The following is a 14,368-nucleotide window of genomic DNA, read 5'->3' as shown; positions in this document are numbered from 1 at the left end:
ATGTTTCATTGAGTCAGTAATCTCTCGTAATCTACGTTCTTGAGATTGGATTTTTTTGAGCCAAGTTTCCGTTTTTACTTTCTCTTCTACCATCCCATCTTCCAATATACTAATTCGTTCTTCTGACTCATTTACCCTGGCTGTCAGAGTGTCTAGTTTAGACTGCATTTGACTCATAGATTTTTAATTTCTGCCAGATTTGCTCTCATTTCTGCCCTTAGAGATTCTATGTTCTTGTTAATATTTTCGTCAATATTTTTTTCAGGCCTACACATCATCTTGACCATTGTTACTCATAACCAAATTGTCAGAAATGGAGTTCAATCCATTAGTTCTGTGGCAGAGGCCACAGTCTGTATCTTTTCTTTGTTGGGGGGCAGTCCTCCTCCTCGTCATTCTGATGAGTGGTTGCGGGTTGCACAGAGTCCAAATTATTAGACAGGACCCAGGCAATGTGCACTTGTTTTATAGGAACCTTAGGGATGTGGGCTTCTTGATTTTTCAGCCTGCCTTCTGGGGGGAGGGGCCTGCCATGCCGATACTCAGGCAACCCTGTTTGGGTAGAGTTGCCCTGCCCCCCGTAAGAGGGGGTGGGGATGGGCACAATGTGAACCCGTATTTCCAGGCTTTTGTTCTCTGGCGGCTTTCCCTGGCGGTTTTCTGTGATTCTTCTGAGAGTCAGAGCAGCAGTGGCCGTATCCTCGCCTCTGTCTCAGAACAGAGATCGCAGTCCGCTCTCCATGAGCTCTCCTGGCCACTTTAATTCTGTTTCTGTCAGTGCTGCTAAAAACCCTGCAGCGTCCCGGGCTGTGCGCCCCACAGCCACTCTCCCAGCCCTCGCTTGCAGGGCTGGCACATCTCTGTCCTTTGTGCTTCTAACACTGCTAGCTGCCCCCGGTTCCCGTGCGTGCTCGGGAGCGCTGGTTTTCAGTCTGGTCGCACACGTGCTCCCGAGCTCCCCGTCTCAGTCTCATTTCTTGGTGGCTGCCGGTCCAGGAATCTGGCCCGTTCCCCAGTGCAAGTGGCTACTGCTTCCTGGCGCCCGAGTGTGGCGGCTCCCTCCCCCTTCCCTTTATCCTCCGATATCTTTGCGCGGTTTCTTGGCTCCCTGCTTTGTACCTCAATACTCAGCGCTGGAGATGTTCGTTTGTAGAGATCCAGATGTATCTTCGTCTGGGGCTGATTTCGTGGGTGTTCAGGATGGTCTGGCAGATATCCAGCTCGATTCAGGGGACCAGCTGAAGAAAAGTTCCCTAGTCCTCTGCCATCTTTTTCCTGAATAACCAATTTTAGGAATGGATGATAGGTTATCACTGTAGATTTATACAAATATTTGCTAGATCATAGGATATTGTGATCTTTTTGATACAAATAAATTTGGAAATTTAGATAAATTTGTAAATAGAACATTTTACCAAACTGACTGGCATAAGTTGTAACAGAAACCTAAATGTTTCTATAAATTTTAGAGATATTACATCTATAATTAACCTTGTTCACAAAGAAACCTACATGGCTTGGTGATTGGTGAATTTTACCAAACACTCAAATGATAACACCAGTCTCATGTAGGTTTGCAGAATGGCAAAAGAGGGAACACTTCCCAATTGATTTTAATCAGATCAGTACCCGAATAGGATAAAAAATTATAGAGTAATTTTTCTCTTGAATTTAGCTACTGTAATCTGAAATTAGTATCAAATCCAATGGCATGTGAGAAAGATATTCCATCTGACTAAATTTAACTGATCCTGGGAATACAAAGTTGGTTTAACTAGAAAATCAATAAATGTAATTCATCCCGTTAAGAGAGTATAATAGAAAAACCATATGAGCAGAAAAAGCCAATTGATATAAATCAACATCATTCTAAGATTTAAAGAAGAATTAGGAAATTAGGAATAAAATGGAGTTTACAGTAACATCATACTTCATGGTAAACATGAAACACTTTACGTCTATTAAGACAGGGATGCTTGCTATAGTATCTTCTACTTATCTTTGTACTGGACATAATTAGCCAGTGCAATAATGCAAGAAAAGTAAATGAGAGGTGTTAGGATTGGCAGTAAAGAAATAAAACTTTATTCCCAGATGATATGATTGTGTATGTAAAAATCCAGAAGAATCTATAAATTGTAAGTTCAGCAGTGTTGTTGGATGTGACGTCAATATACATTAATTGTATTTCTGTAAATCAACAACTAGAGAATGAAATTTTCAAAATAATTTGTGCAAGAGCATAAAAAATTCCTAATGAAAGAGGTATAAAACCTCAACACTGAAAGAAAACGAAAATAAACCATTATCAGTATAGTTTTTAAAAACCTAAGTAATTGGAAGGATATACCATGTTTATTGAAGACTCAGTATTGTGAACATGTCAATACTCTCCAGGTTGATTTTTAAATTCAGTATCATCCTAATCAGAATCTCAACCAGTTTAATTGTGACACTTGACAAGTTTATTCTGAAATGTATACGGAAATGCAAAGTACCAAGAATGGCTAAGAAGACCAAAACTGGACACTTATTCTCTAGGATATGAAGAATTATTATAAAGCTACAATAATTACGATAGTGTGGTTTTAGCACAGAATAAACAAATGGATCAATGGAATAGAATGGAGCAGATCTTCTCACCCAGAACATTTAAACCCTAATGGCCTAAGGCATCTGTCACCTGTAATGAATTAACTAACCTCTTATCGATCTAAACAATACCAACTATATACTGTCTATGAGAAAATTGAAATATAGTCTTCTGTGGGGCTTAATTCCCTTATGGAACCCCAGTTTGAGGAAGAATGGGATGTATTCAAAAACAGATCCATGCATAGATGCACACTTCAACTTTATGACACTGCAGAGCACTGTCACTGCTCTGGTACTGCAGAGCATTCAGAAATGCACAGTTTTATAAAATGGCACTGGATCAATTCAGTAGCCATATGTACAAAAACGAACTTGATTTTCACTTCACACTACATACAGAAATCAATTCTTGAATGATTGTAGTCTAAAAGTCAATGGTGAAACAACGTTTTGAGAGACTAATATAAGAAAATACCTTTATGTCTGTGCAGTAGGCAACATTTCTTAAAACATGACACAGAAGTCATTGACAATGAAGAAAAAGATTGGTGAATTAGAATACTTCTCTTCACCTAAAGAAACCACAGTGAGAGTAAGTACAGACTATAATAAAATATTGCAATGCATATAAGCAAAAGACTTGAGAATATATAAAGAACTTTATGCAACAATAAGACGTAGACAATTTAGTCTAAAAATGGGCAAAAAATATTGAAAACTTCACAGAAGATGTAGAAATGACTCAAACATATGAAAAGGTCTATTTCATTTTAATAATAGGGAAACAAAACCCCAGTGATTATTACACACCCATAAGAGTGGTTAAACTGAAAAAGAATGACAAGACTAAAAAGTGTTGCTGGGATGTGTGGCAGTGGGAGTGCTTAAGCACTATGAATGTAAAGCTGTGCAAAGCATTGGAAAGCTGGCATTTTCTACTACATTTGAACACAGCCTACCCTGCGACTCAGAAATTTCACTCCTAGGTATATATCCAGTAGAAATGTGTGTACTTGTCCTTCAAATGAAAGTCATTTATTTGCATGTTAGTTATTTGGAATTTGGTGCACTGTGTTTTGGAGAGGTAATACCGTAAATTGTGATTGGCTTCATACGTTGGTTTACAAATACTAATACCTAACTCCAACAAAAACCCTTGTAAATATATTGCAGGCTGTTAGAATAAAATATGTAGACTACCTAGAAACTTAATCCTCATTTATATTATTTTTATGAAAGAAAGCAATCTTGTGCCATAAACATTTACACCTACAATAGTAAGGGCAAGAAGGATACATCACAACACCAAGAATAGCTCTCCTCTTACCCACGATGACTGTCTCTTTGGAGGTATAGGGTACTTGTAGCTTGTTGATAATTAGGTGAGTGCATCTGTTCTAGTGAGAATGAAGATGTGCTCAGGGCACCCGGGTGGTGCAGTTGGTCAAGCATCTGACTCTAGGTTTCAGCTCAGGCCTTGATCGCAGAGTTGTGAGATCAAGCCCTGTGGGCTCTAGGCTCAGTGCACAGTCTGCTTCAGACTCTCTCTCCCTCTGCTTCCCCCACCCCCACTCTCTCTGTCTAAAATAAATAATAAATCTTTTTAAAAAGAATTAAGATGTGCATCTAATTAACATCTAAGGACCCTTCCAACTCAGAATTCTCATATTCGGAATTATGACGGCACATTAAAATGGAAAGGTGTATATGGCATATTGTTCTCCACTATAGCTAGGGAAGGGATAGATTCAAAAGCAGTTTAGAGATTATCTGGGGGCAATCCTCATTTTTAACAGATAAGTAAACAAGTCCAGAGAAATGAAGCAAACTTGCCCATAGGGTCATTCCTCTTCATCATCATCATCAAAAAATAGTTACCATTCATGGTGTTTACTGTGTAACACGTACTTTTCTAAGCTTTTTATATACATTAACTAATTCCCATAGCTACACAAAACCGAGGTACAAAATTTAAGTAACTTGCTTTAAACCACTCCACTATAGTTCTTTCAGCTCGATAGCATTAGTAGCTGGACAGAAGTTTTAACCAATATTGATAAAGCATCTTCTCTGTGTCACACTCTGGCAAAAAGATTGTTAGTGATGATTATTGGAAATAAAAGTGTTGATTTGTCTGGAAAATTAATTATAAAATGCCTCATTTCATACGCATTCTGATTTTTCTTTGGGTGAAGGGAGGAAAGGATATTGTTTTCAAGGTATTTAATAATAGCTTTTACAAATTTAGAAAAAAGTTTTTAAATTTAGAATATAGACTTTTAAAATATTAAGAGAAATATGGTCCTCAATTTTAAATTTCTTTTTTTTTTTAAACAGTATTGAGCTCAGAGAATTGGAGAAGAAATTAAAAGCAGCTTATATGAATAAAGAAAGGGCAGCTCAGATTGCAGAGAAGGATGCCATTAAATACGAGCAAATGGTAATCATGTTTCTGGTCATTATGTTTTCTATGTTTTTAGCTAAATTTAGGAAACCAAAAATAGACCAATTTTGTGAAAATTGCTACATACTATAAAGAATTTACACTGCTAGTTTTCCTAAATACTTTTATACTTTTCAGATCCTTAAGGTACAGGAACTCATAGATTATTTAATAGTGAGCCTTGTTTAATTTAATGTTAGAGCCTTTCAGAGACACAAAGAATGAGGTTGCTGTTTAGAATGAATAGCTATATTCAGTAAGTCCGAGCATTCCTTGTGGTCTCTTACTGAGTATTCTTTGACAAACCAATACAGTACAAGTTGTTAGTGTGATCAATATATTTTAGAAGGTTATTATATTTTGTATTTGTTAAATGTTTCAAAAATTAAAGTGTTTTATAATTTTAGGCAGAAAACTTGCCTGTTTTGTAAGTAGCTATGTCTTCTTCCCCTGTTTCTATTTTTGTCCCCTTTTCTAACTCCTGACATACTGCCAAGTTCAGGGAAAGAGTTATTCTTGGGCAGAGGAGTTTCAGACACACTCAACAGTAGTGTTATACAGTAAATGTAGAATAGGGTTTATTGAGTTAACACTTAAAAGCAGGTGCACACCATCACTTGAGTGCTCATGGTCCCACGGAAGGGCTAGATGTAGATGAAAAGTTCTGACTGCAACCTTACATGGTCTTGTAAGTTCCTTTATCTTGTTTTTGTATTATTGTGTAGAGCATTTTGGTGGTAGAGTTTCCTCTCTCCTAGATCCCTTTCAAAGACGTTATGTAGCTATTAAAGAGAAGAGGTAGAGGGAAATGTTCTGGCTTTCAAAGTTGGTCTGAATATAGTATAGGTTAAAAAGAAAAAAGCAAGCTGTAAGTTAGAGAGTAATATGTATCACAGACCAACTTTTTTTTAAACCTGTATGTGCATTTTATCAACCGATGTGTGATATCAACACACACATATTGACGCACACATACAATTAGAGGAATAATATCAAATATTTAACCAGCGCAGTGTGATATAGACATCTCATACGAGGAGATGCTGGCCATAGCGATGTGTGGGTGCATGTGTGTTAGAATAGGAAAAGTCTGGAGCATTACACAGCATGCTACTGACTGGGATGGCCTTTGGTTTGGTAGGTTGTAGGAGAGCATGAGGAGACTTCATTTCCTAGGACATGTAGTTCTTTTCTAAGCTCGCAAAAATAAAGTAGAACGTAAACAATGTGCTCTTTGGCTAGCAGCTGGCAGTTTTATCCTAATATTTGAGGTTTCTCAAAGCAATTGTACATTTTAATCTGACTCCTTAAAGAATTGACACTATTTTCTAAATAAAATTGGTCCACAAAACTTAAACTCAAATAGTCTTAGAACTTGACTAGGTGTTGAGACATTTAGGTGCTAGTTTGGGCTCTGTCTTTTTGAGCTTTAGCCGTATCTGTGAAATGAGAATATTGTATCTCTATAAGCGTATGGCAATGTGTACATAAATGTTTTTATCATTTCTCATTTTTTTAAAGAACCTGGTATAGCATATGATAAGAAAATAGAAGCAGAGAAAGAGTTTTGGTCAAGTCCTATTAATCGCGTATATGGTTAAAGGCGTCAATTAGATCAGGAATGGCACTCAGCATTCATATTTTAATCTGTTTCTCCTTGTCTGTTTGATGCTATTAACCTATTCTAGCATTGGATTATGATCATAATGGTAAAAGGTAATAAAAATTGCCTCAGCATATTTAATTTATAACTTGGTTAATGATTTCAAAATGCTCAAAACAAATAAGGGGTTTAACGTAGTTAAGAAGCAAGATTGTCTCTAACTCAGAATGGTCTTGAATGAGTGAGTTAAAAGCTACAGAAAACAGGGCCGCCTGGGTGGCTCAGTCGTTAAGCCTCTGATTTCGGCTCAGGGCGTGATCCTGGTGTTTCAGGATCGAGCCCCACATCAGGCTCTTCCGCTATGAGCCTGCTTCTTCCTCTCCCACTCCCTCTGCTTGTGTTCCCTCTCTCACTGGCTGTCTCTCTCTCTGTCCAATGAATAAATAAAATCTTAAAAAAGCTACAGAAAACAGACACAGTGGTGTATATGACTCTTTTAAGTTAAATGATTATAAAGGGCATTTAATAAATGAGAAATGAGAGACTTCAAAGGCCAGTGGCAAGAAAGTAGGTTTAGGCTGGAAGAAACATGAGAGCTGCTCAGAGCTGTTTAATGGTAGATCTGTCTGAAAAAGAGTACGATCCTTGCTGTAAATGGCAGCTGACGCACAATGGAGCTAAAAATTGCCTATATCCACTTTTAAATAAAAGAAAAAGAGGAGTGCTGCTTTTTAAACATAGCACGAGTAAAGTACTTCTATTTGCCGGTTTTCAAATGTGGAGTTATCAGTTATCCTTATCCTGTATTTCCTTGAGACCTACTTGAAGGAATGGGAAAGCCTCTTTAGGGTTTGACTCCTCACTCAAACCCTTCAGGTGACAGTAACTTTCTTTAGCTTTTTATCTCAACAGATGGAAATATTTTATGCAATAGGCTTTATAATATTTCATTACATCTGTTTTGAAATATTCTATCATACTGTGCACGCATTTGAAAACGGAAAGATGAATCTTGTTTTAAAAACAGAAACGTGATGCTGAGATAGCTAAAACCATGATGGAAGAACACGAAAGAGCAGTAAAGGAAGAGAATGCTGCGGAGGACAAACGGAATAAAGTAAAAGCACAGTATTATCTCGACTTAGAGAAACAACTTGAAGAACAAGAAAAGAAAAAGCAGGAAGCGTATGAGCAGTTACTAAAAGAGAAACTCATGATTGATGAAATTGTTAGGAAAATCTATGAAGAAGATCAATTGTAAGTTTATCCCAGCTTCTTTACATGCCTAAACATTGAGATGCGATTTAAGTTTGTTTTGAAGATGTAAAGCAACTGAACAGTGCCTAGTACATAGTAAGTCCTCAATAAATGTTACAGTTATATAAACTGAGATCAACTTGTTTCTTTGTAAGTATGATAATTACCTGATAACAAATGTTTATTAAGTAACAGAATGATTAAACCTTTGTTTTTCTTAAGTATGCCCATATCATGTCAGAGGACTTGTATTCTGATCATTTCTTTGCGAGACAGCTGAAGTATAGAGGGCTGCTGGGCTTATGCAGACACGTTGTTGGCCTTTTTGAAGTGAGATGCATAAAACTTCATTAATAGCTTAGAGGAGAGGTGTAAGTAGTATTTTACTTAGAAGATTCATACCTATCATTATATTTCATGGCACATAGTGGATATTCAAAATGTTTGTGGTATTAATGAATGAATAAATTAAGTAGAAAAGCTGTGGGGTGCCTGGGTGGCTCTGTCAGTTAAGCATCCGACTCTTGATTTCAGCTCAGGTCATGATCTCAGGGTCGTGAGATCGAGCCCCACGTCAGGCTCCATGCTCAGTGGCGAGTCTGCCTGAGATTCTCCTTCTCCCTCTGTCCCTCCCCCTGCTCGTGCTTGCTCTCTCTCTCAAATAAGTAAATAAATAAAAAGAAAAACTATTTTTGCCCACATTATTATCAACTGAAGGAAATGACGCATTTTTCAATATTATTTCTCTTACTGTAAAACTGCACTCACTATTGCTTTTTAGGGAAAGACAACAAAAGTTAGAAAAAATGAATGTAACTCGAAGGTATATAGAAGAGTTTCAGAAAGAGCAGGCTCTCTGGAGAAAGAAGAAACGTGAAGAGATGGAAGAAGAAAACAGAAAAATCATAGAATTCGCCAACATGCAGCAACAAAGAGAAGAAGATAGGATGGCAAAAGTTCAAGAAAATGAGGAAAAAAGGCTACAGCTTCAGAACACGGTATTAAAATAACCACTTTAACGTTGGAGAAATTCTGAAATACTTGTTACAGAATTTGTTTCCTATTAACGTTTGTGTGTTTCTTTAAAAATTTAATAGCTGACTCAGAAATTGGAAGAAATGCTGCGGCAACGTGAAGATTTGGAACAAGTGAGACAAGAATTATACCAGGAAGAACAAGCCGAAATACATAAGATGAAACTAAAAGTAAGTTTTGGAAGGAAAGAATGATTAACATAGAGAAGAATACATTTTGAGATGAAGCAGTAGAAAAATGGTAGATCTAAACCCAACCACATTGATAATTACATTATGTGTAAATAGTGTAAACGCTAAAATTGGGGGCGCCTGGGTGGCTGAGTCAGTTAAGCGTCTGCCTTTAGCTCAGGTCATGATCCCAGGGCCTGGGATTGAGCCCCACATCAGGCTCCCTGCTCATCGGAGAGCCTATTTCTACCTCTCCCTCTGCCCCTCCCCCTGCTTGTGCACGTGCTATTTCTCTCTCTCTCTCTCTCTCTCTCTGTCAGATAAGTAAATAAAAGCTTTAAAACAAAACAAAACCCTATTAGAAGAAAAATTTTCAGGCTGGATAAAAAAGCTAGACCTAGGCAGCAGTTAACAAACAGCATAAAAGGTGTGATTCAGCTGTCTTATCTGTAAGAAACACAATTTGAATATGAAGACATATAGTTTAAGTACAAAAGGATGGAGAGGGCTATACTAAAAACTAATCAAAAGCAAGTTAGGATGGAAATCGTGATGCTAATAGGGTAAATTCATCTAGCGGATATAACAGCCCTAAAGGTGGATGAACCTTTGTAAAGCTTCAAAATGGTTGAAATAAAACTGAAAAGAGAAAGAGACAAATCTATAATTATAGGTGAAGATTTCAATATTCCTTCTGATGAGTATACTGAATAAGTAGTCAGAAAACCCCAGGACATAGTGTTGAATAATATATTCTGACCTCAGGTTAGGAGGACTTCCAGTTTTCTAGTTGGGTTGTTTGTTTGATGATTGTAGAGGTTTGAGAGTTCTTTATGTATTCTAGATGCTCGTCCTTTGTCAGGTGTGCAGGTTTACAGAGATTTTCTCTTAGTCTGTAGCTTGTCTTTTCATCTTCGTAGCAGGGTCTTGCTCCAAACAAATCTTTTCAGTTACTATGAGGTCCAGTTGACCAATCTCAATTTTTATAGATAATTTGACATCAATTCTAGGAAGTTTCTGCCTAAATCCTGAAGAATTTTTTTTCCTAAAACTTTATTACTTTTACATATGAATCTGTGATCTATTTTCAGTTAATATCTTATATAGGGTATGAAACTTGGGTTAAGGTTTTTGCTTTTGGATGTTCAGTTGCCCCATACCATTTGTTGAAAAGATTTTCTATCCTACATCTAATTGCTTTTGCAACTTTATTAAAACGTGGTTGAGTATATTTGTATGGGTTTTGTTCTGTTGACCTATGTATCTGTCCCTCCACCAATACCACACAGTTTTGGTTACTGTAGCTATATAATCATTCTTCAGATTTACTTTATCCTTTCCATATACACTTTAGAATAATCTTATCTCTATCTACAAAAATAGCCTTCTGGGATTTTGATAGGCATTACATGAAGTCTAAGTATCAATTTGGGGAGAATTGACATGTTCACTATGTTGAATCTACCAGTCCATGACCATAGTAGGATTCCCACTTATTTAGATCATCTTTGAATATTTTCCTCACTGGTTTATAGTTTTCAGCATACAAATCCTATATATGCTTTGTTAGCACATTCCATTTATGATGAAATTTTAATTTCAGTGTCCACGGACTCATTAGTGAATTAACTGTTTTATATTTATCTTGTATCTCACAACCTTGCTGTATTCACTTAGTAACTTTAAGAGGTTTTTTTTTTTTCCTGTATATAGCTAGTCATGTTTTCTGCGAATGGGGACAGTTTTATTTCTTCATCTGTATTGGTTTTATTTCCTTTTCTTACTTTATTGTACTGGCTAAAACTTTTAGCATTGGCTACCACTATGTTGAGTAAGAGTGAGGTGATAGACATCAACTTTCTTTGTTGCCTATTTAAGGGGAAAGCATTCTGTTAATTGTACTTTGTTTTGTGGATAGATGCTCTTTATTAAGTTGAGGAAGTTCTCTTCTATCCCTATTTTTCTGAAGGTTTTTATCATGAAGGAATATTAAATTTTGTCAGATGCTTTTTCTACATTTATAGATAAGATGTGCTTTTTCTTCTTTACCCTGGGGGATTACATTGATTTTTTTGAATACTGAACCGGTCTTCATTCACTGGAATAAATCCCACTTTGCACTGGTGTATAATTCTTTTAATATATGGCTGGATTCTATTTTCTGATATGCTAAGGATTTTTTCATCCATATTCATGAGGAATATTGGTTTTTAGTTTTCTGTTTTTATACTGGTGTCAAATTAATAATATTTTCATAAAATAAATGGGGAGGTGTTCCCTCTTCTATCTTCTGGAAGATTGTATAAAATTAGTTTTAATTCTTCATTAAACATTTGGTAGACTCTCTAGGGAAACCATCTGGCCCTGGAGTTTTATTTTTTGAGTTTTAAATTATTTATTCAATGTCCTTAATAGTTATAGGGCAATTCAAATGATCTTCATTTTTCGTTATATTAGTGACTTGTGGTTAAGGAAGTTATCCATTTTGTCTCAGTTGTATTATGTGTGTAGAATTGTTCATACTATTCCCTTATTATCCTTTGGATGTCTGCAGGGTCTCCAGTGCTAGCCCATGTTTCATTTCTGATATTGGTAATGTGTTTCTATTTTTGGTCACTCTTGCTTTTGGTTTTTCAAGTTCACTGACTTTTAATATCGGCTTTCTTGAAGTATAATTGACATATAAAATTGTAAGATATTTAAAGTATACGTTATGGTGATTTGATATATGTTTACTTTGGGAAATGATTCTCTCCAGCTAGTTAATTAACATCTATCACCTCACACATTTATCTTTTTGATGAGAGCATTTAAGTTGTACTCTTAGCAAATTTTAGTTCTATAATACCGTGTTATTAACTACACTTACATTAGCTCCTCAGACCTTATTCATCTTATAGCTGAACTTCGTACGCTTTTACCAACCTCTTCCAATTTCCCCTGCCCGCCAGCTTATTATTTTCTGTCTTATTATATACAAAAATTAATGAGACAAACAAAAAAGCTGAAACTACAAAATTTCTAGAAGAAAACAGCAGTAAGACTTTATGACTTTGAGAAGGGTGAAGATTTTTTAGTAGGATAAAAAAGGCATGATCCATAAAGGAAAAAGAAATTGAAATTGGGTTTCATCAAAACTAAGAACTTCCTAACACTTAGGAAAATGTAAATGCGAGCCACAGTGTGGAAAACAGTATTCCCTACATGTATCTTACAAAAACCTTTTATTCAGAATGTAGAAAGATTGCTTATAACTCAATAATAGAATATAAAGAACCCAGTTTTTTTTAATGAGCAAGAAGTCTGAACAAACATTTCATAAAACAAATATACGAATAGCCAATATACAATAAATTGTTAGCTATTAGTATTTTTAATATTTTTCAGCTGTATCAAAACAGATCATTTTAGATATACTTTTTCATCAGGGAGGAGGGAATAGATACCGTGTATTGATATCAAAACCAATTGCATGTATATTCTTGATTAACTGCATATAAGAATATAAAATATGTACATTTCTTTTTAAAAACAACTTAATGTAATCGATTTAGATATATCTAATATCAAATTACCCAAAAAAGTTAAGAATAAAATGATGGATGAAGGTATATATGAACAAATGGGAAGCAGACAGGCAAGGTCATCATCACAAAAGTAGAACATCAAATGAATCCCAGATATCACAGATGAAAGGTATAATCGACAAGATATTGCAGAATAAACATTTAATTTTCTGTGAAACATTGGAGAGTTAATAGCTTAAAGTTACATACTTCAAAGAAAGTCTGTCAGAATAACACAAGGGGAAATGGTGTTTAACACCACTATATTTTCATTTTTTAACTGAGAATCTAAAAATATTGTTTTCATCTATTGGTTGAAGAGGAAATCTGCAGGTAATTTAGAGGATCAGATTACTACATATCAAAATCTTATCAGATTTATAAAACTGATCTCTGAGGCAATTCATTATTAAACAAGAAACACAGGTAAAACTTATCTAGGCAGCCAACTCAGTAACTTAGAAAAACAATACAAATTCAAGTATGAGGCAAGAATATGGAAGGAAATCATAAAGACACAAGTGGAAATTTCCTAAAAGTCAGGAAAATACATTAGCATTAATTAATCTTACTTAGTATTGGGGGGCAGGGCTTTTACTCTGGAAAAACTTTAAAGAAAAACAAAACCAAATTGAGAAGACTAACGGGTCTATATAGGAAAAAGATTAGAATATAGTGAAAGGTGGGGCGCCTGGGTGGCACAGTCAGTTGAGTGTCCAACTCTTGGTTTCAGCTCACGTTTGTGATCTTACAGTTGTGAGATGGTGAGATGGAGTCCCACGTCGGGCTTCATGCTTAGTGTGGAGTCTGCTTAAGATTCTCTCTCCCTCTCTCTCTGCCCTCCCCGCTCTACTCTAAAATAAATCTTTTTTTTTTTTTTTTAAAGATTTTATTTATTTATGTGACATACAGACAGCGAGAGAGGGAACACGGCAGGGGAGAGGGAGAGGAAGAAGCAGACTCCCAGCCCAGGAGCCTGATGTGGGACTCGATCCCAGAACGCCAGGATCACGCCCTGAGCCAAAGGCAGACGCTTAACGACTGCACCACCCAGGCGCCCCATAAATCTTTTTAAACAAATAGTGAAAGGGTCATTCAACTGTATACTCAACAAACGGGAAAAATATTCATGGTACAATTTTCTGCATAGAAAACATAGTGATTTCAAAAAAATGTAGAAAAAGCAGATAAGATCACTAAGGATATATCCTATGTGAAAAGCTTTTCGTGCCTTGCCTCATACCCTCTTAGCCCCACCTTTGATTTCCGTGACAGCTGTGGAGGACACTTGTGAGGCTTTACACTGACTCTGCTGACAGATTCCTAAAGTGTGGTGGTGTTGGTGAGGGCCAGAGTTAACACCCTCTGGGGCATCCCTCAACCAACAGGGGACAGAAATGAAGGGGTAGATGCTTCTTCCTGTCAGCCTTGGGGACTGACCTGAAAGGTGCTACATGCATTCCTTACAAGGTCCTGGCAGGCTTAAGCCATAGTTGCCCACATAAGAACCAGTTCAGTGATGCACCCATGTGTTAGGACTTTTCTTTCTTCCCTATTTCTCTCTGCTTGTCCCTCACTGCTGCTTTCTGAGATCTTCTCTCATAAAATATGTGTATACAAATATTTGTGTAAGGCTCTGCTTTCAGAGGAGAACCCAGACCAAGATACCTCTAAAAGTTTCCAGCTTCAGAGTAGTTTT

At 36.4% G+C, this 14,368-nt stretch overlaps 1 protein-coding gene across 1 annotated transcript in view; it reads left to right on the top strand.

Moving 5' to 3' along the window:
- MNS1 (meiosis specific nuclear structural 1) overlaps window positions 1–14,368 on the top strand; it is a 44,525-nt gene that overhangs the window by 21,444 nt on the left and 8,713 nt on the right. The window contains exons 5-8 of the mRNA XM_045790128.2: window positions 4,933–5,035; window positions 7,669–7,898; window positions 8,680–8,896; window positions 8,996–9,103. Of these exons, the coding sequence (XP_045646084.1) occupies window positions 4,933–5,035; window positions 7,669–7,898; window positions 8,680–8,896; window positions 8,996–9,103 (658 nt within the window). The remainder of the gene's footprint in view (window positions 1–4,932; window positions 5,036–7,668; window positions 7,899–8,679; window positions 8,897–8,995; window positions 9,104–14,368) is intronic.

The sequence above is a fragment of the Ursus americanus genome, chromosome 36 (assembly GCF_024610735.1).
Source record: "Ursus americanus isolate L20-20 chromosome 36, mUrsAme1.1.p, whole genome shotgun sequence".
NCBI classification, from domain to species: domain Eukaryota; kingdom Metazoa; phylum Chordata; class Mammalia; order Carnivora; family Ursidae; genus Ursus; species Ursus americanus.
Note: the sequence above shows the minus strand (reverse complement) of the source record. Positions and strands in the feature narration are given on the sequence as shown.